The sequence below is a fragment of the Cervus elaphus genome, chromosome X (genome assembly GCF_910594005.1).
Source record: "Cervus elaphus chromosome X, mCerEla1.1, whole genome shotgun sequence".
Classification (NCBI taxonomy): domain Eukaryota; kingdom Metazoa; phylum Chordata; class Mammalia; order Artiodactyla; family Cervidae; genus Cervus; species Cervus elaphus.
The window spans coordinates 110434247-110457938 of record NC_057848.1 but is presented as its reverse complement, the minus strand read 5'-3'; the positions used below and the strand labels follow the sequence as shown (position 1 = coordinate 110457938).

The 23692-nt window shown below is 50.5% G+C and overlaps 1 protein-coding gene and 1 pseudogene across 1 annotated transcript; both read right to left on the bottom strand.

The window, feature by feature from the left end:
- Positions 1–2143: 2143 nt before the first annotated feature.
- LOC122689993 (uncharacterized protein CXorf49 homolog) lies at positions 2144–6117 on the bottom strand. Its single transcript, XM_043896899.1, has 6 exons — positions 4707–6117; positions 3956–4112; positions 3334–3410; positions 3018–3063; positions 2413–2454; positions 2144–2308 (listed from the first exon to the last, which is right to left on the bottom strand). The coding sequence occupies exons 1-5, from the start codon at positions 5994–5996 to the stop codon at positions 2414–2416; spliced, it is 1611 nt and encodes a 536-aa protein (XP_043752834.1). The 5' UTR covers positions 5997–6117; the 3' UTR covers positions 2144–2308; position 2413.
- A 12282-nt stretch (positions 6118–18399) lies between these two features.
- Positions 18400–22400, bottom strand: LOC122689991 (annotated as a pseudogene).
- Positions 22401–23692: the final 1292 nt, after the last annotated feature.

Here is a 23692-nt window from a genome sequence, read left to right as displayed (position 1 = left end):
CTCTATTTCCTCACCCTGGTGACAACAGTCCCGGGCCCCTCTCTGCCCAAGGGTGGTGCTGATGCTGGTGCTGGACTTCTCCCCGGGCACAACTTACCTACATGTCTTTGTGGGCAGAGACCTCAGCCAGAAGGTCTCTGCCAAATTTACTCACTCAGACAACAGTGAGATGGGCTACACCACCAGGCAATGACCACTGGATCAGCTGTAGACTAAGTGATCAAGCCCACCTGCTCCAGGAAGGGATCTGAGTTGAAGGACTAAGTCCCACACATGTTCTTTTCTGACCCTGAGGTCTCTGACGGTTCCAACCCACACATAGTCTGTCCACCTGGCCTCATGCCAAGAGGCCTGGAAGGGAATCAACGTGAGAATATGGGGGAAGTGCTCCCCATTGTCCAGGTGCAGTCACTCCTAACTTCGCTTCCTCATGGCACCCTTCTTGCCCCTGCCTCGGGTAACTCATGTTGGGCGGTCTCCTGTTTCTAAGATGAGCAGCAGTATCCCTGGTACTCTCCAGAGCCACCCTTCCCATTTTCATTCATCCACACCCTCAGCAGTTGGCAGATATCATAGAATGCCAAGGTAGGATCCAGAGCCTCCTCCAGCGACTCCAACTCTGTGAGTCCCAACACCCTGTCCTGAAGTTTGGTGACTCCTGCATCATACCCCTCCTACGTTTTGGGACGTGACAACACCCCTTAAATATTGGAGATCCGACCCTTGCTTTGGCTCACTCAATGCCTTACTGAATCTGGACCAGTCTCTACTTTCTTTTCTCCCCGAATCACATCCTTATACCTCAAGGGCATTATCCTTGCTGACTTTTATTCACACAGAGAGATGTCCAGCCACCAACTCTGAATGTGCTACCTACCCTCATACCCTCTTCTGTGTAATAAAACCCTGGTCTTTCAGGAATGGTGTCAGGCAGAACCTACCCTCAGTTCACTCAAACACAGATCTGTCTCTCTGAGTCTCAGGCTGGCAAGTGCTCCCCAAATTCCAGCGAGGGGGAAATTGAACACAGAGTTCAGACTCATTGTCATGTGCCCCAAAGAAGTAGTCTGGGATACTGAGCTGGGATACTCTGGGAAATATCATTTGTTGGAAGATGTGTCATGGGTCTGGTGGAACAGTATTTGACAGGGACCCTGCAAGAACAGAGACCTACTAAGCACACTTGCCATAGAGCATGATGGGCCCATTTCCACTCAAGGGTATAGAGAGGCTCAGGCTGGAGGCGAGGGTGGTCAGCTGGCTAGGGCAGGGAGCATGTGAAAACACTGAGGACTCCACCATCCATCTCTAGCTGCCAGGGTGCAGTCTGACCCAGGTTGGCACCAAACAGATGCATCTCCTGACCTCCAGCCCAGAGACTAGCCTGTCTCCTGTGTTCCCTGTTCCTTCCCTCCGGCTCCCCAGCTCACTGGGTCCAGTCTTCATGCCCAAGCCCTTAACTGAATCCAAAGAAGGAGAAGCGAAACTCTTGGTGCCTGAGTCTCAGGGGTGAGGGCTAAAGAGGAGAGGAGGACTGTGTGCAGGTTCGAGCGTGCAAGGTGGGACTGGGGCAGGGGTGGAGACGGTACAGGCAGTAGGGACTCCAATGAGAGGGCAGAGCCTGGGAAGGGAGAGATGAGGGCACCTGTGCCTGTTTCCACCTGCTGAACTACACGTGCACGCAAGGTCACCAATGGCAAGTCAGGGGAGGGATCGAGGGTGCTCCAACAGGAAAAGAGAGTGGTCAGGGTAAGTAGGACAATGAGTCCAGAGCGACTGGGAGGATGGCTAGGGGCTCTGTAAGGGGGCCAAGTGTTCCTTCCAATGGGGAGGCAGAATGTCAGCAATGGATGGGATCCGGCAAATCCCAGAGGAGGGTGCTTAAGAGAACTACAAGAGGGCTTTTAGGGGAATGGGAGGATGTGCCAATGTGGCCAGACAAGGCCCTCAGTGAACCCAGACCGGGAGCACTCCATTGCCCTGCTGGCCCGGATGGGAGCAGAGGCTGACCCAGAGTCCCCACCACAGGATGCCAGAGGTCCTGTTCTGCAACAGGCTCTAACATGGAGTGGCTCTCCACCAGGCCTTGCCCCACTCCCCCAACCCCTACCCCCCAGAGAGAGGGCAGAACACAGAGTATGAGAAGTCCTTTAATCAAAAACTGCTGTGAGACTGGGGCAGAGAGGGGGCAAAACAAGGGGCAGAGGATGCCCTGGTGGAGGCAGAACAAGAGGCAACAAGCCTGGCCGCAGCTCGCCAGCCCCGGAGGTAACAGCTGCTCCTCTTGCAGGAAGATACTGGGCTCAACCTGTAAAACAGCAGAGTCAGGGAAGAGCCTCAAGCCAGGGCCAGCCCACAGCCCTGCTCAACACCCAACGTTGTGGGAAGGGGTATGCAGTGTGTAACACTCACTTCAAACGATCTGGAACTTGTCAGCCAGGTACCGCATGGAGGCTGCAACAGGGAAAGGCATAAACAGGTGCTCCAGACAGACGGACACAGAAGCCTGAACCCCTGTCCCCGTGGGGAACCACCTAGCCCTGCAACCTGAAACCCACCTACCCCCAGCCCCGATGCAAAGAGCTCTGGGCCTGATCACTCCCCACTACCGGAATTAAACGTGGAGCCATTTCCTGAAAGGAAACAAAATGTGCCGGCAGCTCTCAAGCTCGGGGCCACGCCCGAACCTTTCAAAAATTGTCTCGCAAGCAATCCAACAAGATCCTTAGAGGCCACACCAGATCAACAAGGCATCTCTACAAGTCCTATCAGAAGGAGCTCTCTAGGACTCGTCTGGCTGGCAGAGTGTGCATGCAGTCCGCACAGTACTTTGCTACTTGTCCGCACGCCCAGCTGAACATGGACCACGTGCTCCAGGGACAGGCTTCATAGGTTCTCCTCCCCACAGGAACGCTGATCGCTACAAGGCCCCCTGCACCTGCAGCCCACCCCACTCCAAGGGCCCACCCCAATTCTGCACTAAGAACCCGCTGCTCTCTGTCCCTGGTTCCTCATACCAAGTTGCTCCTTAAGGTCATCTATTTCTCTCTGTAGCACCAGACACTAGGCCACCAGACACAGGAAGAAGAGAAATGGTTAGTATACACCCGCCTCCCCTCTCCTCCTCCTCTCCTCTCCCCCGGGCCCTCCATCCCAAAGCCAGGTGTCTAGACTGGCAAGGGAAAGACTTTCCTCAGTGGAAAGGAGGTAGGCTCCCTCCCTGCGGTGTGGGATGGGATGGGGGTGGGGGGCCCACACATGTCAGTTGCACTTGGACCCAGATCCCACCATGGGGTTTGGGTGTGTATTTCCAGGAGCCAGAAGAAGCATTACCCGAGGACAGCCCTGCCTTCCGCGTAGCTGCTCCTGCCTTCTCGGTCTTGGGGGATGGTCAGTTGGTTCCTGGTCACCTGACAGGGAAAGGACACACAATCCAGCTTCCCAGGTACCCAGGGAGGTGGAAAGGCCCAGGCCAGGTCTAACGTGAGGTAAGGGAGTACCACCCTCTGCCTAGCATTAGGCCTCCCCTGCTCTGCCCGGCAGGCAGCCCAAACCTTCTCTCTGGGCCTGCCCCTCCTATTCCTCAGGGGCAGCCATTTCACCACGATGGTCACCAAAGACTGTGTTTCTGGGTTCAAGCCTCCCAGAGCAGCAGCCACAGCCAGCACCTGGGAGACCAATGTGGGCGAACAGCACTTCACAGAAAAGGCTATTAGCCTGCAGGTCTACGCCCAGAGTAGCTGTTGGGGCACTGCCACCGATCACCCCTGACAAACAAATCCCACACAGAAGGTGATGGGGCCAGGTCCAGCCCTGGTGACACCCTGTTTCTCATGGGAGAAGCGGCCTGACAGCAAGGCTGAGCCCCCAGATGAGAGAGAGAGAGAGTCAGAGACAGAGGTTTCTGCCCTCACCCCTGGCCTCCTCCCCCCGTATCAAAACCGAGGACACTCACCTGAGGGGCCAGGCCCTCTGGGCCTGACTTCTCCCTTGTTCATGGCCACGGGCTCTGAGTTTCCTGAATCCTGTGCGCCTCGGATGTTGAGGTTGGCGCCGCTGGGTTCTCCATGATGCACCCATGGACAAGATGGCCCCGGCCTGTCAGTGGTCAGCTAAAAACAAAGATTTCTCACTGATCTGGAGTAAGGATGTGTGTGCGTGCACGGGTGTGTGTACCAGTGCATTTATGATCTATGCCTGTGTGTGTGAGAGCTCATGTGATTCAAGACGGAGCTGAGGCAGGAAACTGGAAAGAGAACTGAAAGGCTGATCTCTTCAGCACATTCCCTGTCAGTCAGCCCCAGGCCAGCAGGCAGAGCTGAGCTGGGGACAGCAGTGTGGCACTGAGAAAGCCTGGGGCCCCTGCAAGGAAAGTTTGGGGAAGGGCTAGGAAGTAGGATTCAGGAAAGTGATGTGTCTAAACACCGAAGCTCTGTGAAGCTTTTAAGGGGTCCCCTCAAATCCATTCAGCTACCAGCTCTCCCTTCCACTCCAGCGGCAGCCTGGTGGAGGAGGCTGGAAACCGGCCGAGGGTGGAGAACTGAGTCCAGCACACCCAAAGTGCTACCTTAACGTTTGTCCCTAGTAAAAGGACCCCAATGGCATCCTAATGAACCAGTGACCGAGGGTCACCCAATGACGACCCCTGCGGGATGGAGGGTAGGAGGCCTAAGAGTGGGGAGAGAGGAGGGGCTTGGCTTACTCACTTGGCCCTTTGGGAATGGATCTCTATTTGGGTCGTTGTCTTCTCCGGACACCACCATTACCGCCACCAACTCCCGGGCCTGCCTAGCCACGGGTTTCTTCCCAGCGCCGGTGTGCTTGGACTCTTCAGCTCCCCAAGGGACCAAGGCATACTTCTTGGACCTCCCGAGCAGCGGGATGCCGGAGATTGGGGGGAAGGTGGCCGGTTCCAGGGGAGTGGCCGAGATTCCCTGCCCCCAGGAAGGGAAGGTTCTCCCCGCGGCAGGTTTGGAGTCGCCCCCAAGGGATTTCTTCTCCTGGACCCCCTTCCTCCTAGGAGTGGGCCGCGGCCTGCTGCCTGTAGCGGCAGCTGCAGTAGCTGATGCTACTGCCACTCCCGGGTAGCTGGGCAGGCTTCCCCCTTTCCCCCAGAGCACGCTCTGCATTTTCACAGGGGGAGAGGCATCCTGCTGCTCTGCATCGCCCTGCCTGCCCTGCCTTTCCACAACCGAAATTAATCCTCGCGGAGCCGAGGACAGGCAAGTGCCTGGCACATTAAGGAGATTCTCCCTGCCTTGGACATTCGAGCATCTGGGTGTGTTCCCGGGGTCCTCGGGTCTGTTGAACTTGGCCTGGCCTCCGTCTTTGTGATAAATGCTCACCCTCATCTGCTCTACCTCAGTGAACTCATCAGAGGACTCAGGGTCGGACAGCAGCCCAGCTGGGCTTTCTGAGGGAGGCCACTGGCGATCCACAGCCACGTTCAAGCTACTCTTAGTGCCTCTCTTAGCGCTCCCATAGGCCCGGCCCGCCTTGGGCCCGCCGACCCGGAGAGGGATGGCCTCAGCCTGTGTGGTTTCCCCACACCTCTGGGGGGCACCGCCTCGACTGGGGGGACACGCCTCGAGGTCCCAGAAGGCAGACACTTCACCGACCGCGTAGCTCTCCTGGAACAGGTATCTGCGGGTGCCCAGCACGTTCAGGTCGGTCAGCTGCTGCAGGATGGCCGCCACTGATTTGTCAGCCAGCTGCAGGGCGTCCCCCTGGTCGTCAGCCGGGGAGCCAGGCCGGCCTTCGCGGCCCTGCAGCATCGGCCCTCCCGCTTCCAGGACCTCCCGCTCTGACTCGAAGCCCTCAGGGTCTGGGAAGCCATCCCCGCCCTCACCCTCGCCGCTTTGCGGTGCCCCTGGCTCGGGGCCGGGGCCGGGTCCCCGCGGGGCTGTGGAGCCGGCCTCAAGGCCGCTGGTCTGCTCTCCGCGCTCTGAGCCAAAACCCGCTCCCGAAACAGACACCTCATCATCTGGGGAGCTCATGTCGCGATCTGGGTGGCCACCGGACCTGGGGCAGCGACGATGTATCAACCGGGTCGCGGTGGCAGCAGTGGTGGCGCTCAAGGCAGGTGAGGCGGGCGGCGTCTGGAGCTCGCCGTCAAGCACGCAGGAGATGGCCGCAAATGACGCGAGGTTTTCAGCGCGCCAGCCCTGCCGCCTCCTCATTGGTCCGGTTCCTGCCAACCAGCACGCGCCTTGTTTGGCCGTCCCCTCGAGGTGTAACCAATGGGGTCGAGGGCCTCCTCTGGTTTGCTGCCAAGCCCAAGGGCCATCCCGGCAGTTGGCGAGTTGGCGGGTGAAGGTGATGCTGCGGGGATACCTCTGTCAAGCCTCTCGTCCCATCTCCTCCAAGTGCTTAACCATTCCGAGAGTGGGAGAGTTTAGGGGCAAACCTCTGTGGCGGTGGTGCAAGAAATCCATTTGGGAGGTAATTTGGCAGAATCTGTGAAAAGCAACTTATACAGCAGAGACCCCATGCCCGGCACTCTTCTAAGCGCTGTACGTAAATAGTAGTGCTTCCTTGTGACACTCCCAGGACTATAGTACTAATGATTACCAGCCTAAGGTTCAGCCACTGACTCACGGTCATTTGGCCCATGGGGATCAGTGGTAGAATTGAAGCCAAGCAATCTGACTCCAGAGTCCTTGCTTTGATCCAAAGATCTAAAAAAGCTATGTTTTCCCCTCTATCAGGAAGTCCACTGCCAGGCATATCTTCTAAAATGAGGGTTTATTTCTAAGATCTCTATTTTACTCCATTGGTCTATTTGTTTATATGGCAGTAACACACAGTTTTCATTAGTGTAGCTTTGTAATGTTTTGAAATCAGGAAGTGTGAGTTCTCTATTTTTTCTTTGTCCAAGTTGTTTTCCCTATTAAGGATCTCTTTAGATTCTACTTAAACTTTAGGATGAGTTTTTCTATTTCTGTAAAGCATGCTATTGTGATTTTGATAGGGTTTGCATTGGATCTGTAGATCACTCTGGGTAGTGTGTTAGAAGAACAGATCCAGTGGAGTGTGTGTGTGTGTGTGTGTGTGTGTGTGTGTGTGTGTGTGTAAAACAATTGACTCATTCAACTATAGCGGCTGGTAAGTCCCAGGATCTAGAGGGTGAGTTGGCTAGCTGGAGACCCAGAGGAGCCAGTGGTTTAGCTCTAGTCCAGGTTAGAAGGCCTAAGAACCAAACCAGTAGAGTTGATATTTCAGTTTGGGTCTAAAGGCAGGAAAAGAAGCCAAAGTCCCACGTCCAAAGGCTTTCACACAGGAGGAATTCTCTTACATGAGGAAAGGTTGCTTTTTTGTTTTAGTCAGACTATCAACTGATTAGGTAAAGCCCACCCGCATTATCAGGGGGAAATCTGTTTTATCCAGTTGACTGATTTAAATGTTAATCTCATGGAAAAGCACTCTACAGAAACATCCAGAATAATGTTTGACTAAATATCTAGGCACTCTGTGGACCAGTCAAGCTGACACACAAAATTAACCACCTCAGATAGCATGCACTTCTTAACAATATTTAGTATTCTGGTCTGTGCAGACAGATGCCTTTCCATTTATTTGTGTCTTTTTTAGTTTCTTTCAGCAATGTTTTGTAGTTTGCAGTGTACATGTTTTTGACTGCTTGCTTGAGTTTATTCCTCAGTATTTTATCCTTTTTTGCTGCCAATGTCAATGGAATTGTCTTTTTTTTTAATATTCGTTTTTTTTTAACTTTACAGCATTGCATTGGTTTTGCCATACATTGACTTGAATACGCCATGGGTGTACATGTGTTCCCCATCCTGAAGCCCCCTCCCAAATCCCTCCCCATTCCATCCCTCTGGGTCATTCCAGTGCACCAGCCCCAAGCACCCTTATCATGCATAGATCCTGGACTGGTGATTCGTTTCACATATGATAATTTACATGTATTAATGTCATTCTCCCACTTCATCCCACCCTCGTCCTCTCCCACAGAGTCCAAAAGACTATTCAATACATCTGTGTCTCTCTTGCTGTCTTGCATACAGGGTTATCATTACCATCTGTCTAAATTCCATATATATGCGTTAGTATACTGTATTGGTGTTTTTCTTTCTGGCTTACTTCACTCTGTATAATAGGCTCCAGTTTCATCCACCTCATAGAACTGATGCAAATGTATTCTTTTTAATGGCTGAGTAATATTCCATTGTGTATATGTACCACAGCGTTCTTATCCATTCGTCTGCGGATGGGCATCTAGGTTGCTTCCATGTCCTGGCTATTGTAAACAGTGCTGCGATGAGCATTGGGGTACACGTGTCTCTTTCAATTGTGGTTTCCTCAGTGTGTATGCCCAGCAGCGGGATTGCTGGGTCATGTGGCAGTTATATTTCCAGTTTTTTAAGGAATCTCTATGCTGTTCTCCATAGTGGTTGTACCAATTTACATTCCCACCAACAGTGAAGGAGGATTCTCTTTCCTCCACACTTTCTCCAGCATTTGCCATTTGTAGATTTATGATGATGGCCATTCTGATAGGTGTGAGGTGATACCTCATTGTAGTTTTGATTTGCATTTCTGTAATAATTAATGATGTTGGGCATCTTTTCACGTGACTTTTGGCCATCTGTATGTCTTCTTGGAGAAACAGAACTTCTGTCCCATTTTATAAAATATGTTGGGCATTATATATATGTATAAGTATATGATGAGCTTCATGAAGTGCTTGTATATTGGAAAGTAATCCCTTGTCTGTCACATCATTTTCAAATATATTCTCCCATCCTGAGGGTTGTCTTTTCATTTTGCTCATAGTCTCCCCCAACCCCCTGCCCCACTGCCTTTGCTGTACAAGAGCTTTTAAGTTTAATTAGGCCCCACTCGTTTATTTTCATTTTTACTTTCATTACTCTAGGAGGTGGATGGAAAATCATATTGCTGTGATTTATGTCAAAGAGTGTTCTGCATGTGTTTTCCTCTAAGAGGTTCATAGTGTCTTGTATTACATTTACATTTTAATCCATTTTGAATTTATTTTTGTGTATGATGTTAGAGAATGTTCTAATTTCATTCTTTTCCGTGCAGCTGTTTTCCCAGCATCACTTACTGCAGAGACTGTCTTTTTTCATTGGTATATTCTTGCCTCCTTTGTCAGAGATTAATTGACCATAGGCGCATGTGTTTATTTCTGGGCTTTCTATCCTGTTCCTTTGAGCAGTATTTTTGTTTTTGCACGCGTACCATACTGTTTTGATGACTGTACCTTTGTAGTATAGTCTGAAGTCCAGGAGCCTGATTCCTCCAGTTCCATTTTTCTCGCTCAGGATTGCTCTGGCTATTCACGGTCTTTTGTGTCTGCATGCAATCTTTGGGAATTTTTGTTCTAATTCTGTGAAAAATACCATTGGTAATTTGATAGGGATTCAGTTGCATCAGTAGGTTGCATTGGGTTGTATAGTCATTCTGCCAGTATTGATTCTTCCAATCCAAGTGATCTCAGAGTGGCAGCAGTGAGCTGTGGCTTTAAGTTTGCCCCTTTGGAAAATACATTTCTCAATACATGTAAATCCATGGCTGATTCATGTCAATGTATGGCAAAAACCACTATGATATTGTAAACTAATTAGCCTCCAACTAATAAAAATAAATGGAAAAAAAACTAAAAGGAAAGAAAAGAAAAGAAAAATGGGTTTCTCAAGAAGGCAAAATCTGTAAAAAAAAAAAAAAAAAAAAAAAGAGGTACAGAGTTAATTGTTAGAGACACAGCACAACAAGTAGGAGAGCACACAGAGAAACAGTTTGTTTAGTTAAGACAGAGAAGGCAATGATACACACTTGGAGAGAAAAGGTGTGGTCATCTGTCCTACTGAGGAGCAGTGCAATAAGAGGCAGTTAAGTCATGTTTATAGGACAGTCCTTTTGGGCCTTTGTTTACGTTTGGCTAGTTATCTTGTTTCTTTTCTCACACCTGACCTGTCCTAGGACCCTCCCTAACATGCATGAGCAACTCTATTCCCAGATGCATGCCAGCCCGGAGACCTATGAGGGAGATGTTGCATCACATATTATGGGGTGGGGCCCCTTTATTTTTGACCCCCAAGGAGCCTTTCTTCCCATGTGCAGTGTCTCTCCTGCCCTGAGAATGGGACATATGTGACCTCTTGATCTTTTACTCAACCAGCGAGTAGCCCCTCTGTCTCTGCCAGAGCTGTTATCTTAAAGTGTCCTCAGGAGACAAAGCCTGACTATTTACCCAGTTACTCTTATTCTTTCTATTTCAAAGTGCAAGCTGGAGGCTGACTGTAAATACCTGGACTCAAGCCCACTTGCCTCCTTCCTTAGGAAGTGTAAAGCAGAGGCTAGTTGTAAATGCTTGGCCTCACAAGCATATGATATTTCTTTCCATCTGTTTATGTCATCGTCAACATCTTTCATTAGGATGTTATAGATTAGGATCTTTATCCCTTCCCTACCTCTGCCTTTCCCTTTTGGTATTCATAAGTTTTCAAAGTCTGTTTCCATTTTGTTAATAAGTTCACTTGTACAATTTTTTAGGTTCCACATGTAAGGGACATTTGTCTTTCTCTTTCTGACCTTCTTCACTCAGTATGGCAATCACTACGTCCATCCATGTTGCCCCAAGTGGCATTATTTCATTCTTTTTATGGTTAAGTAATATTCCACTGTATATGTGTACCACATATTCTTTATCCATTCCTCTGTCGATGGATATCTAGGTAGCTACCGTGTCTTGGCAGTTGTAAATAGTGCTGCAATCAACATTGTGGTGCATGCATCTTATAGATTTGTGAGTACAGCTCTTTGGTCTCCTTAGGTTTATTCCTTGGCATTTTATTCTTTTTGATGTGATGGTAAAGGGGTTTGTGTATTTAATTTCTCTTTCTGAAATTTCATTGTTAGCATGTGAAAATGCAAGAGATTTCTGTGCATTCATTTTGTATCCTGCAGTTTTACTGAATTCATCGATGAGCTCTAATAGTTTTCTGGCAGCATCTTTAGGATTTTCTGTGCACAGTATCATGCAAACTGCAAGCAGTGACACCTTTATTTCCTTTCCAACTTGGATTCTTTTATTTCTTTTTCTCTGATTGCTGTGGTTAGAACTTCCGTAACTATATTGAATAAAAGTGGTGAGAGTGGCCATCCTTCTCTTCTTCCTGATCTTAGAAGAAATGCTTTCTTCTTTTTACCAATGAGTATGATGTTATCGGTAGGTTTGTGAAATGTGGTTCAGATAGGGTCCCTCTATGCCCACTTTCTGGAGAGTTATTATCACAAATGGACGTTGGACGTTTTTCTAAAGCTTTCTCTACATCTATTGAGATCTATGGGTTTGTGGATATTGAAAAATTCTTGCATCACTTGGATGAATCCCACCTGATCATGCTATGTGGTCCTTTTAATGTCTTGCTGGATTTGGTTTGCTACTGTTTGGTTGAGAATTTTGTGCCTATGTTCATCATTGATATTGCCCTGTAACTTTCTTTTTTGGTGGTGTATTTGTCTGCTTGTGGTATCAGGGTGGCGGTGGCCTCATAAGATGAGTTTGGGGAGTGTTCTTTCCTCTGCACGGTTTTGGAATAGTTTCCAAAGGATAGGTATTGAGTCTTCACTAAATGCCTGACGGAATTTGCCTCTGAAGTCATCTGGTCCTGGCCTTCTGTTTTCTGGAAAATTTTAAATCAGAGTTTCAATTTCAGTACATATGATGTGTTTCTTTGTATTTTCTATTTCTTCCTGGTTCATACTTGGAAAATTGCACCACTCTAATAATTGGTCCATTTCTTCTAAGTTGTCTGTTTCATTGGCAAATACTTGCTTCCTGTATTCTCTTACAATCCTGTGTATTTCTGTGATGTCAGTTGCAACTTACTTCTCCATGTCTAGTTTTATTGAATTTAACCCTCTCCCTTTTATTCCTGAAGGGTCTTGCAAAAGGTCTATCAATTTTGCTTATCCTCTCGAAGAACCAGCTTTTAGTTTTATTCACTTCAGTTCAGTCACTCAGGTGTGTCCGACTATTTGCAACCCCATGGACTGCAGCATGCCAGGATTCCCTGTCCATCACCAACTCCTGGAGCTTACTCAAACTCCTGTCCATTGCTTCAGTGTTGTTCTCCAATCATCTCATCCTCTGTCGTCCCCTTCTCCTCTCACCTTCAATCTTTTCCAGCATCATGGTCTTTTCCAATGAGTCAGTTCTTCACATCAGGTGGCCAAAGTAGTTTCATTGATCTCAACTATTGCTTTCTTAATCTCTATTGCTTATATCTCTGCTCTGATCTTTGATTTCTTTCCTTCTGCTAACTTTCCATTTTATTTGTTCCTTTTCCTCTCATTGCTTTGGGTGTAAGGTTAGGTTGTATATTTGAGATTTTTCGTGTTTCCTGAGGTAAGATTGTATTGCTATAAAATTCCATTTTAGAACTGCTTTTGCTGCCTTCCGTAGGGTTTGTGTTCTCCCTTTCATTTCCCTATAGTTATATTATGATTTACTCTTTGATTTCTTCAGTGACTTCGCCTCCACATATTTGTTTTTCTCTACAGTTTTGTTTTTTTGCTGCAGGTGATTTCTACTTTTTATCATTGTTCAAGAATATGGGTTTGTTGTTGTTGTTCAGTCGCCCAGTCGTGTCTGACTCTTGGCGACCCCATGGGCTGCAGCTTGCCAGGCCTCCGTGTCCCTCACCATCTCCCGAAGTTTGCCTAAGTTCATGTCCATTGCATCGGTGATGCCATCCAGCCATCCCATCCTCTGATGCCCTCTTCTCCTTCTGCCCTCAGTCTTTCCCACCATCAGGGACGTTTCCAGTGAGTCAACTGTTCACATCAGATGACCAAAATAATGGAGTTTCAGCTCAGCATCATTCCTTCCCAATGAGGATTCAGGGTTGATTCCGCTTAAGATTGACTGGTTTGATTTCCTTGCTGTCCAAGGGACTCGCGGTAGTCTTCTCCAGCACCACACTTTGAAGGCATTGATTCTTTGGTGCTCCGCCTTCTTTACGGTCCAACTCTCACAACTGTACGTGCCCACTGGGAAGACCATAGACTTGACTATATGGATCTTTGTCAGCAGAGTAATGTGTCTGATTTTCAACACACTGTCTAGGTTTGTCGTAGCTTTCCTGCCAAGAAGCAAACGTCTTCTGATTTCATGGCTGCAGTCACCATCCGCAGTGATTTTAGAGCCCAAGAAGAGGAAAGCTGTCACCATTTCCACCGTCCCCTCCTCTATTTACCAAGAAGGAATGGGGTGGGATGCCGTGATATTTTTTTTTTCCTCCAATAGTTAGTTTTAAGCTGGCTTTTTCCACTCTCCTCCTTCACCCTCATCAAGAGGCTCTTTAGTTCCTCTGCCCTTTCTGCCATTAGAGTGGTATCACCTGCATATCTGAGGGTGTTGAGGTTTCTCCTGGCTATCTTGATTCCAGCTTGTAAATCATCCAGCCTGACATTTCTCATGATGTGCTCAGCATACAGATTAAACAAACAGGGAGACAGCAGACAGCCCTGTCATACTCCTTTCTCAATCCTGAACCAGTCAGTTGTTCCATACAGTGTGTGTTTCTTCTTGACCCACATACAGGTTTCTCAGGAGACAGGTAAGATGGTCTGGTATTCCCATCTCTCTAAGAGCTTTCCACAGCTTATCATGATCCACACAGACAAAGTCCTTGGCGTAGTTGATGAAACAGAGGTAGATGTTTTCCTGGAATTCCCTTGGTTTCTCTATGATCCAGCGAATGTTGGCAATTTGATCTCTGGTTTCTCTTCCTTTTCTAAACCCAACTTGGACATCTGGATGTTCTTGGTTCGCATAATGCTAAAGCCTAGCATGCAAGATTTTAAGTGTTTCCTTACTAGCATGGCAGACGAGTGCAATTTTCCAATGGTTAGCACATTCTTTGGTACTAGTCTTTTTGGGAATTGGGATGTGGATTGACTTTTTCCAGTCCTGTGACCACTGCTAGGTCTTCCAGGTTTGCTGACATAGTGAATGCAACACTTTGATGGCATCATCCTTTAGGGTTTTGAGAAGTTCTACTGGAATTCTGTCGCAGCCACTAGCTTTATTAAGAGCAGTGCCTCCTAAGGCCCCCTTGACTTCACTCTCCAGAATAGGTGGCTCTGGGTGGTGACCACACCATTGCAGTAATCCAGTACACTAAGATGTTTTTTGTACAGTTCTTCTGTATATTCTTTCCATATCTTCTTGATCTCTTCGGCATCCACTAGTTCTCTTCTGTTTCTGTCCTTTATTGTGCCCATCTTTGGGAAAAAAATGTTCCTTGATATCTCCAGTTTTCTTGAAGAGATCTTTAGTAATTTCCTCTTCTTTTTTTCTTCTAGTTTTATACACTGTCCATTGATGAAGGCCTTCTTGTCTCCGAGCTGTTCTTTGGAAATCTGCGTTTAGTTTGATATACCTGTCCCTTTCTCCCTTGATCTTTGCTTCTCTTCTTTCTTTAGCTATTTGTAAGGCCTCCTACCACTTTGCCTTCTTGCTTTTCTTTTTCATTTGGATGGCTTTGTTCACAGCCTCCTGTACAGTATTACAGACCTCAGTCCATCATTCTTCAGACACACTGTTTACAAGTTCTAATCCCTTGAATCCATTTGTCGCCTCTGCTGCATCATCATAGTGGATTTGCCTTAGGTCATACCTGACTGGTCTAGAAGTTTTCACCACGTTTTTAGGTTAAGCCTGAATTTTGCTATTTGAATCTGATGATCGGAGCCACAGTCAACTCCAGGTCTTGTTTGTTTCTGACTATATACAGATTCTCCATCTTCAGCTACAAAGACTAATCAATTTGATGTTGGCATTGACCATTTGGTGATGACCATGTGTAAAACTGTCTCTTGTGCTGTTGAAAAAGGATATTAGTATCACAATAATATGGAATTATTGAAATACAATTTACTTAGAAGGTCTCTGAGCCGCTGTAAGCACATCCTCTTATGGTACTACCACCACAATCGAAATAAAAACCGTTTTCATCACCTGCAAAATTGCTTCTGGTTTCTTGTCAGTTAACTCCTTATGTCAATCCCCAGATGCAGGCAACACCCCATCTGTTTTCTCTATATATAATTTGGCCTCCTCAAGAATGTCAAGTAAATGGAATAGGCAGTAGGTAGACTTATCCATGAGGATTCTGTGAGGGAAAAGGATATACAGGTGACTCCTGGATATGCAATGTACATGTCACCTGAGTATAGTGACATGGGTTGATTGTTACCTACCTATTCGTCAGATTGAAGGCTTACCCTCTCTATAATGTGTATATGTGTTCTCTGTTTAACTCACATTTAATTCAATGCAATTTCTCTCCTATGTTTGGAAGGGATGTTTTATGGAATAGAAAGGGTAAATCTTTTGAAAGAAAGTGAATCTTCTTTGTAAAAGTCCTCCATCTGCATCTGAGCAGTACTTACCCGGATGTCAACATTGCACAAGCACAGGTACAACAAGTACACTGTAGTCACTCAAACGCTGCTGCCTGGGTCACACAGGGACAGCCCACCTGGCAACCCTGGCAGGCCCAGAGTGCCTGGCCGGACCTGCCCATTGGAGGTGAGAGTGTCCCCACTTTAAGTCAGCTGAGTAGCAGCCTTTATTGCATCTGCAAGCTTAACCAACTGCTATCATGCAAAGGAACATATAAGCCAACTGCAGGGATTAGGACTTAGACATTTTGGGGCATGATTACTGTGACCACCGCAGCCAGCACTCTCTTCAGGGCTCACCTACTCTAAATTCTTTGTTTGTGCCAGTCTCCCTCAATAGTCCAGAGAAAGCGGTAGACCTGGGGCTGGTGCTGGTGGGTTGCAGGTGTGATAGGGAGGGAGCGTCTTCCCTGGAGTTGGACAGGCAGCAGAACCAGGCAGGATGGGGCCTAGGGTTCTCCAAGGCTGAAGGGGAAAGGCAACAGGGGTGCACTGAATGAGGCCGGGCTTCTGCATTCCTCCTACCCCCTGGGGCCCAGATGGATTTCATTAACCTGTGCCTCAGGCCCTGCCACAGATTTCCCACTGGAAGTGGAAGGCTTGGGGCTGAGCCAAGGCCTGTGATGTCTGTGTTTCCAGAATATTATAGTGAGGTAGTTGGTCTGAACTGTGTGCTCAGAGGAGGGAAGGGAGCCTGGTAAAAAGTGAATGAGGGGTTGTGTTCACGCCCTCGCACCTCCACTTCCATGAGCTTCTCCACTTCCTCACCCTGGTGACCACAGTCCCGGGCCCCTCTCTGCCCAAGGGTGGTGCTGATGCTGGTGCTGAACTTCTCCCCGGGCACAGCTTACCTACATGTCTCGGTGGGCAGAGACCTCAGCCAGAAGGTCTCTGCCAAATTTACTCACTCAGACAACAGTGAGATGGGCTACACCACCAGGCAATGACCACTGGATCAGCTGTAGACTAAGTGATCAAGCCCACCTGCTCCGGGGAGGGGTCTGAGTGTAAGGAGTAAGTCCCACGCATGTTCTTTTCTGACCCTGAGGTCTCCGATGGTTCCACCCACACATAGTCTGTCCACCTGGCCTCATGCCAAGAGGCCTGGAAGGGAATCAACGTGAGAATATGGGGGAAGTGCTTCCCATTGTCCACGTGCAGTCACTCCTAACTTCGCTTCCTCAGGGCACCCTTCTTGCCCCTGCCTCAGGAAACTCATGTTGGGCGGTCTCCTGTTTCTAAGATGAGCAGCAGTATCCCTGGTGCTCGCCAGAGCCACCCTTCCCATTTCCATTCATCCACACCCTCAGCAGTTGACAGATATCAGAGCATGGCAAGGTAGGATCCAGAGCCTCCTCCAGAGACTCCAACTCTCTGAGAGTCCCAACACCCTGTCCTGAGGTTTGGTGACTCCTGCATCATTCCCCTCCTACGTTTTGGGAATGTGACAACACCCCCTTGAATATTGGGGATGCGACCCTTGCTTCGGCTCACTCAATGCCTTACAGAATCTGGACCAGTCTCTACTTTCTTTACTCCCCGAATCACATCCTTATGCCTCAAGGGCATTATCCTTGCTGACTTTTATTCACACAGAGAGATGTCCAGGCACCAACTCTGAATGTCCTACCTAACCTCGTACCCCCTTTTGTGTAATAAAACCCTGGTCTTTCAGGAATGGTGTCAGGCAGAACCTACCCTCAGTTCACTCAAACACAGATCTGTCTCTCTGAGTCTCAGGCTGGCACAGTCCTGGGGTGCTGGCTGAGGGAAAGGAAGTGCTCCCCAAATTCCAGTGAGGGGGAAATTGAACACAGAGTTCAGACTCATTGTCATGTGCCCCAAAGAAGTAGTCTGGGATACTGAGCTGGGATACTCTGGGAAATATCATTTGTTGGAAGATCTGTGTCATGGGTCTGGTGGAACAGTATTTGACAGGGACCCTGCAAGAACAGAGACCTACTAACCACACTTGCCATAGAGCATGATGGGCCCATTTCCACTCAAGGGTATAGAGAGGCTCAGGCTGGAGGCGAGGGTGGTCAGCTGGCTAGGGCAGGGAGGATGTGAAAACACTGAGGACTCCACCATCCATCTCTAGCTGCCAGGGTGCAGTCTGACCCAGGTTGGCACCAAACAGATGCATCTCCTGACCTCCAGCCCAGAGACTAGCCTGTCTCCTGTGTTCCCTGTTCCTTCCCTCCGGCTCCCCAGCTCACTGGGTCCAGGCTTTGTGCCAAGTCCTTTATTGAATCCAAAGAAGGAGAAGCGAAACTCTTGGTGCCTGAGTCTCAGGGCTGAGGGCTAAAGAGGAGAGGAGGACTGTGTGCAGGTTCGAGCGTGCAAGGTGGGACTGGGGCAGGGGTGGAGACGGTACAGGCAGTAGGGACTCCAATGAGAGGGCAGAGCCTGGGAAGGGAGAGATGAGGGCACCTGTGCCTGTTTCCACCTGCTGAACTACACGTGCATGCAAGGTCACCAATGGCAAGTCAGGGGAGGGATCGAGGGTACTCCAATGGAAAAGAGAGTGGTCAGGGTAAGTAGGACAATGAGTCCAGTGGGCCAAGCAGGATGGGTTGGAGCTCTGTACGTGGGTCATGAGTTCCTTCCAGTGGGGAGGCAGAATGTCAGTGATGGATGGCCGGAAACGCCAAATCCCAGAGGAGCGTGTTTAAAGAACTAGAAGCAGGCCTTTAGAGGAATGGGAGGATGGGTCAATGTGACCAGACAAGGGCCTCAGTGAACCCAGACCAGGGGCACTCCGTTTCCCTGCTGGCCTGGATGGGAGCAGAGGCTGACCCAGAGTCCCCACCACAGGATGCCAGAGGTAATGTTCTGCAACAGGCTCTGATATGGAGTGGCTCCCCACCAGGCCTTGCCCCACTCCCCCTACCCCTACCTCCCAGAGAGAGGGCAGAACACAGAATATGAGAAGTCCTTTAATCAAAAACTGCTGTGAAACTGGGGCAGAGAGGGGGCAAAACAAGGGGCAGAGGATGCCCTGGTGGAGGCAGAACAAGAGGCAACAAGCTTAGCCACAGCTCGCCGGCCGCGGAGGTAACAGCTGCTCCTCTTGCAGGAAGATACTGGGCTCAACCTGTAAAACAGCAGAGTCAGGGAAGAGCCTCAAGCCAGGGCCAGCCCACAGCCCTGCTCAACAGCCAACCATGTGGGAAGGGGTATGGAGTGTATAACACTCACTTCAAAGATCTGGAACTTGTCAGCCAGGTACCGCTTGGAGGCTGCAACAGGGAGAGGCATAAACAGGTGTTCCAGACAGAGAGACATAGAAGCTTGTCCCCCTGTCCCCGTGGGGAACCACCTAGCCTTGCAACCTGAAACCCACATACCCCGAGCCCGGATGCAAAGAGCCTTGGGCCTGATCACTCCCCACTACCGGAATGAAATGTGGAGCCATTTCCTAAAAGGAAACAAAATATGCCAGCAGCTCTCAGGCTCGGGGCCTTGCCCAAACCATTCAAAAATTGTCTCGCAAAAAATCCAACAAGACCCTTAGAGGCCACACCAGACCAACAAGGCATCTCTACAAGTCCTATCAGAAGGAGCTCTCTAGGAGTCGCCTGGCTGGCAGAGTGTGCACACAGTCCACACAGTACTTTGCTACTTGTACGCACGCCCAGCTGGACATGCACCACATGCTCCAGGGACAGGCTTCATAGGTTCTCCTCCCCACAGGAATGCTGATCCCTACGAGGCCCCCTGCACCTGCAGCCCACCCCACCCCAAGGGCCCACCCCGATTCTGCACTAAGAACCCGCTGCTCTCTGTTCCTGGTTCCTCATACCAAGTTGCTCCTTAAGGTCGTCTATTTCTTTCTGTAGCACCAGACACTAGGCCAGCAGACACAGGAGGAAGAGAAATGGTTAGTATACAACCACCTCCCATATCCTCCTCCTTTCCTCTTCCCCGGGCCGTCCATCCCAAACCAGGTGCCTAGACTGGCAAGGGAAAGACTTTCCTCAGTGGAAAGGAGGTGGGCTCCTTCCCTGGGGTGCCCAATGGGGGCGGGGGGGGGCCACACATGTCAGTTGCACTTGGACCCAGATCTCACCATGGGGTTTGGGTGTGCATTCACAGGAGCAAGAAAAAAGATTACCTGAGGACAGCCCTGCCTTCCGGGTGGCTGCTGCCACCTTTTCAATCTTGGGGGATGGTCAGTTGGTTCCTGGTCACCTGACAGGGAAAGGACACACAATCCAGCTTCCAGGTTCCCAGGGAAGTGGAAACCGCCAAGCAGGCTCTAACGCGAGGTGAGGCAGTACCACCCTCTGCTAGCATCAAGTCTCCCCTGCTCTGGCTGGCAGGCAGCCCAAACCTTCTCTCTGGGCCTGCCCCTCCTATTCCTTAGCGGAAGCCATTTCACCACGATGGATCCTCTGTGTTCGAGCCTCCCAGAGCGGCAGCCACAGCCAGCACCTGGGAAACCAATGTGGGCGAACAACACTTCACAGAAAAGGCTATTAGCCTGCAGGTCTACGCCCAGAGTAGCTGTTGGGGCACTGCCACCGATCACCCCTGCCAAACAAATTCCACACAGAAGGTGATGGGGCCAGGTCCAGCCCTGGTGACACCCTGTTTCCCATGGGAGAAGCGGCCTGACAGCAAGGCTGAACCCCTGGAAGAGAGAGGGAGTCAGAGACAGAGGTTTCTGCCCTCACCCCTGGCCTCCTCCCCCCATATCAAAACCCAGGACACTCACCTGATGGGCCAGGCCCTCTGGGCCTGACTTCTCCCTTGTTCATGGCCACGGTCTCTGAGTTTCCTGAATCCTGTGTTCCTCTGATGTTGAGGTTGGCCCTTCCGGATTCTCCATGAGGCACCGATGGAGAAGTTGGCCATGGCCTGTCAGTGGTAAGCTAAAAACAAGATTTCTCACTGATCTGGAGTAAGGATGTGTGTGTGCGTGTGCGTGTGTGTGTGTGTGTGTGTGTGTGTGTGTGTGTGTGTGTACCAGTGCATTTATATGTCTGTCTGTGTGTGTGAGAGCTCACATGATTCAAGACGGAGCTGAGGCAGGAAACTGGAAAGAGAATTGAAAGGCTGATCTCTTTAGCACATTCCCTGTCAGTCAGCCCCAGGCCAGCAGGCAGAGCTGAGCTGGGGACAGCAGTGTGGCACTGAGAACGCCTGGGGCCCCTGCAAGGAAGGTTTGGGGAAGAGCTAGGAAGTAGGATTCAGGAAAGTGATGCGTCTAAACACCGAAGCTCTGTGAAGCTTTTAAGGGGTCCCTTCAAATCAATTCAGCTACCAGCTCTCCCTTCCACTCCAGCCCCAGCCTGGTGGAGGAGGCTGGAAACAGGCCAAGGGTGGAGAACCGAGCCCAGCACACCCAAAGTGCTACCTTAACGTTTGTCCCTAGTGAAAGGACCCCATTCTGGCATCCTAATGACCCAGCGACCGAGGGCCACACAATGACGACCCCTGAGGGATGGAGAGAGGGAATACAGGGTGAAGACCTGTGTCCTGGGGAGGGTGGGAAGGGGAAGAGTGGGGAGAGAGGAGGGGCCTAGCCTACTCACTTGGCCCTTTGGGAATGGGTCTCTATTTGGGTCGTTGTCTGCTCCTGACACCGCCATTGCTGCCACCGACTCCCGGGCCTGCCTAGCCACGGATTTCTTCCCAGCGCCGGTGTGCTTGGACTCTTCAGCTCCCCAAGGGACCAAGGCATACTTCTTGGACCTCCCGAGCAGCGGGATGCCGGAGATTGGGGGGAAGGTGGCCAGTTCCAGGGGAGTGGCCGAGATTCCCTGCCCCCAGGAAGGGAAGGTTCTCTCCACGGCAGGTTTGGAGATGCCCTCAAGGGATTTCTTCTCCTGCACCCCCTTCCTCCTAGGAGTGGGCCGGGCCGGCTGCCTGTAGCGGCAGCTGCAGTAGCTGATGCTACTGCTACTCGGGTAGCTGGGCAGGCTGACCCCCTTCCCCCAGAGCACACTCTGCATTTTCTTAGGGGGAGAGATGTCCTCCTGTTCTGCATCGCTCTGCCTGCCCTGCCTTTCCACAACCGAAATTAATCCTCGCGGAGCCGAGGACAGGCAAGTGCCTGGCACATTAACGAGATTCTCCCTGCCTTGGACATTCGAGCGTCTGAGTGTGTTCCCGGGATCCTCGGGGCTGTTGAGCTTGGCCTGGCCTCTGTCTTTGGCATAAATGCTCACCCTCATCCGCTCTATCTCACTGAACTCATCAGAGGACTCGTGGTCGGCAGCAGCCCAACTGGGCTTTCTGAGGGGGGCCACTGGCGATCCACAGCCACGTTCAACCTACTCTTAGTGCCTCTCTTAGGCTTCATCCAGGCCCGGCTCGCTGACCTGGAGAGGGACGGCATCAGCCTGTGCCGTTTCCCCACATGTCTGGGCGGCACCGCCTCGACTGTGGGGACGTGCCTTGAGGTCCCACAAGGCAGACACTTCGCCGACCACGTAGCTCTCCTGGGACAGGTATCTGCGGGTGCCCAGCAAGTTCAGGTCGGCCAGCTGCTGCAGGATGGCCGCCACTGACTCGTCAGCCAGCTGCAGGCCGTCCCCCTGGTCGTTGGCCGGGGATCCAGGCCAGCCTTCCCGGCCCCACAGCACCGGCCCTCCCGCTTCCAGCACCTCCCGCTCTGACTCGAAGCCCTCAGGGTCTGGGAAGCCATCCCCGCCCTCACCCTCGCCGCTTCGCGGTGCCCCCGGCTCAGGGCCGCGGCGGGGGCCAGGGTCGGGTCCCCGCGGGGCTGCGGAGCCGGCCTCAAGGCCGCTGGTCTGCTCCCTGCACTCTGAGCTGAAACCTGCTCCGGAAACAGACACCTCATCATCTGGGGAGCTCATGTTGCAATCTAGGTGGCCGCCAGACCTGGGGCGGCGACGACGATTTATCAACCAGGTCGCAGTGTCCGCTGTGGTGGTGGTCAGGGTAGGCGAGGCTGGGGGTCGTCTGGAGCTCACCATCAAGCACCAGCGGAACCACAGGCAGGAGATGGCTGCAAATAACGTGAGACTTTCAGCGTGCCAGAGCTGCCGCCTCCTCATTGGTCCGGTTCTTGCCAACTGGCACGCGCCTTGTTTGGCCGTCCCCTCGAGGTGTAACCAATGGGGTCGAGGGCCTCCTCTGGCTTGCTGCCAAGCCCAAAGGCCATCCTGGCAGTTGGCGAGTTGGTGGGTGAAGGTGATGATGCGAGTGTACCTCTGTGAAGCCTCTCTTCCCACCTCCTCCGGTCCCACCTCCGCTTTCCTGTTAACAGCCCTGAGCCCTGACTGTGTACAAATGGGTGGAGCAGGAGACAGGAGGGTACTGAGGGCGCTGGTCTCCTGGGAGCTGAGGATGAAACGTCAGGATGGAGGCGCTGGGGGCCTAGCACATGCTGAAAGCATTTGCCAGCCTCCCTTCCACCACAAGTCTTATGACCCAATGGGAGAGTGGGCAGAGGAATCCCGCACTCAGTGGTGAGTGGTCAGCGTACTTCTCCCTAAGTGGCCAGAGGACAAAGGGATTGTAGTTTTGTTCTGTAACATCTCTGTCTCAACTGCTCCATCAAACGTTCTTGGCAGGCAGATTTGAGGGACAGACTGGGGTTGACCTTGCTCCCTCAGCTCTTTCTCCAATCTGAGGCAATTGAAAGAAGAGAGAATCTTAGTGTCTGGTTACACTCACAAAGGTGCTCATGACTGCTGATTCTGGAGATGTAAACTAAAACAACCAATCAGGTTTCACACACTAGGAAGACAACCTTCCAAGAGGTTAACCATTCTGAGAGTGGGAGAAGTTAGGAGCAAACCCCTGTGGCAGTGGTACAAGAAATCTATTTGGGAGGTAATTTGGCAGAATCTATGAAAAGCAACTTATACAGCAGGGACCCTGTGCCTGGCACTCAATGCTTCCTTGTGACACTCCTAGGACTATAGTACCAGTGATTACCAGCCTCTTACAGGGGAGGAAACAGGTACTGAGAGGTTCAGTCACTGAACCAAGGTCATTTGGCCTGTGCGGATCAGTGGTAGCATTAAAACCAAGCAATCTGACTCCAGAGCCCTTGCTTTGATCCAAATATCTTAAAACTAACTAACAAGCAAACAAAAAAGAAACCTCCGTTTATTCTCTTCCAGCAAGTCTGCTATCTGGCACATTCTCTATAATGAGGGTGTATTTCTAAGATGTCTATTTTAGTCCATTGGTCTATTTGTTAATATAGCAGTACCACACAGTTTTGATTACTGTAGCTTTGTAATATATTGAAATC

Excerpts from the sequence above, each read along its gene's own strand:
- LOC122689993 (XM_043896899.1), bottom strand. The coding sequence starts at position 5,996 with ATGAGCTCCCCAGATGATGAGGTGTCTGTTTCGGGAGCGGGTTTTGGC. Across the intron at positions 4,113-4,706 it reads ATCCATTCCCAAAGGGCCAA|CTGACCACTGACAGGCCGGG; the intron begins GTGAGTAAGCCA and ends CTTTGTTTTTAG. Across the intron at positions 3,064-3,333 it reads GAAGGCAGGGCTGTCCTCGG|TGTCTGGTGCTACAGAGAGA; the intron begins GTAATGCTTCTT and ends CTGGTGGCCTAG.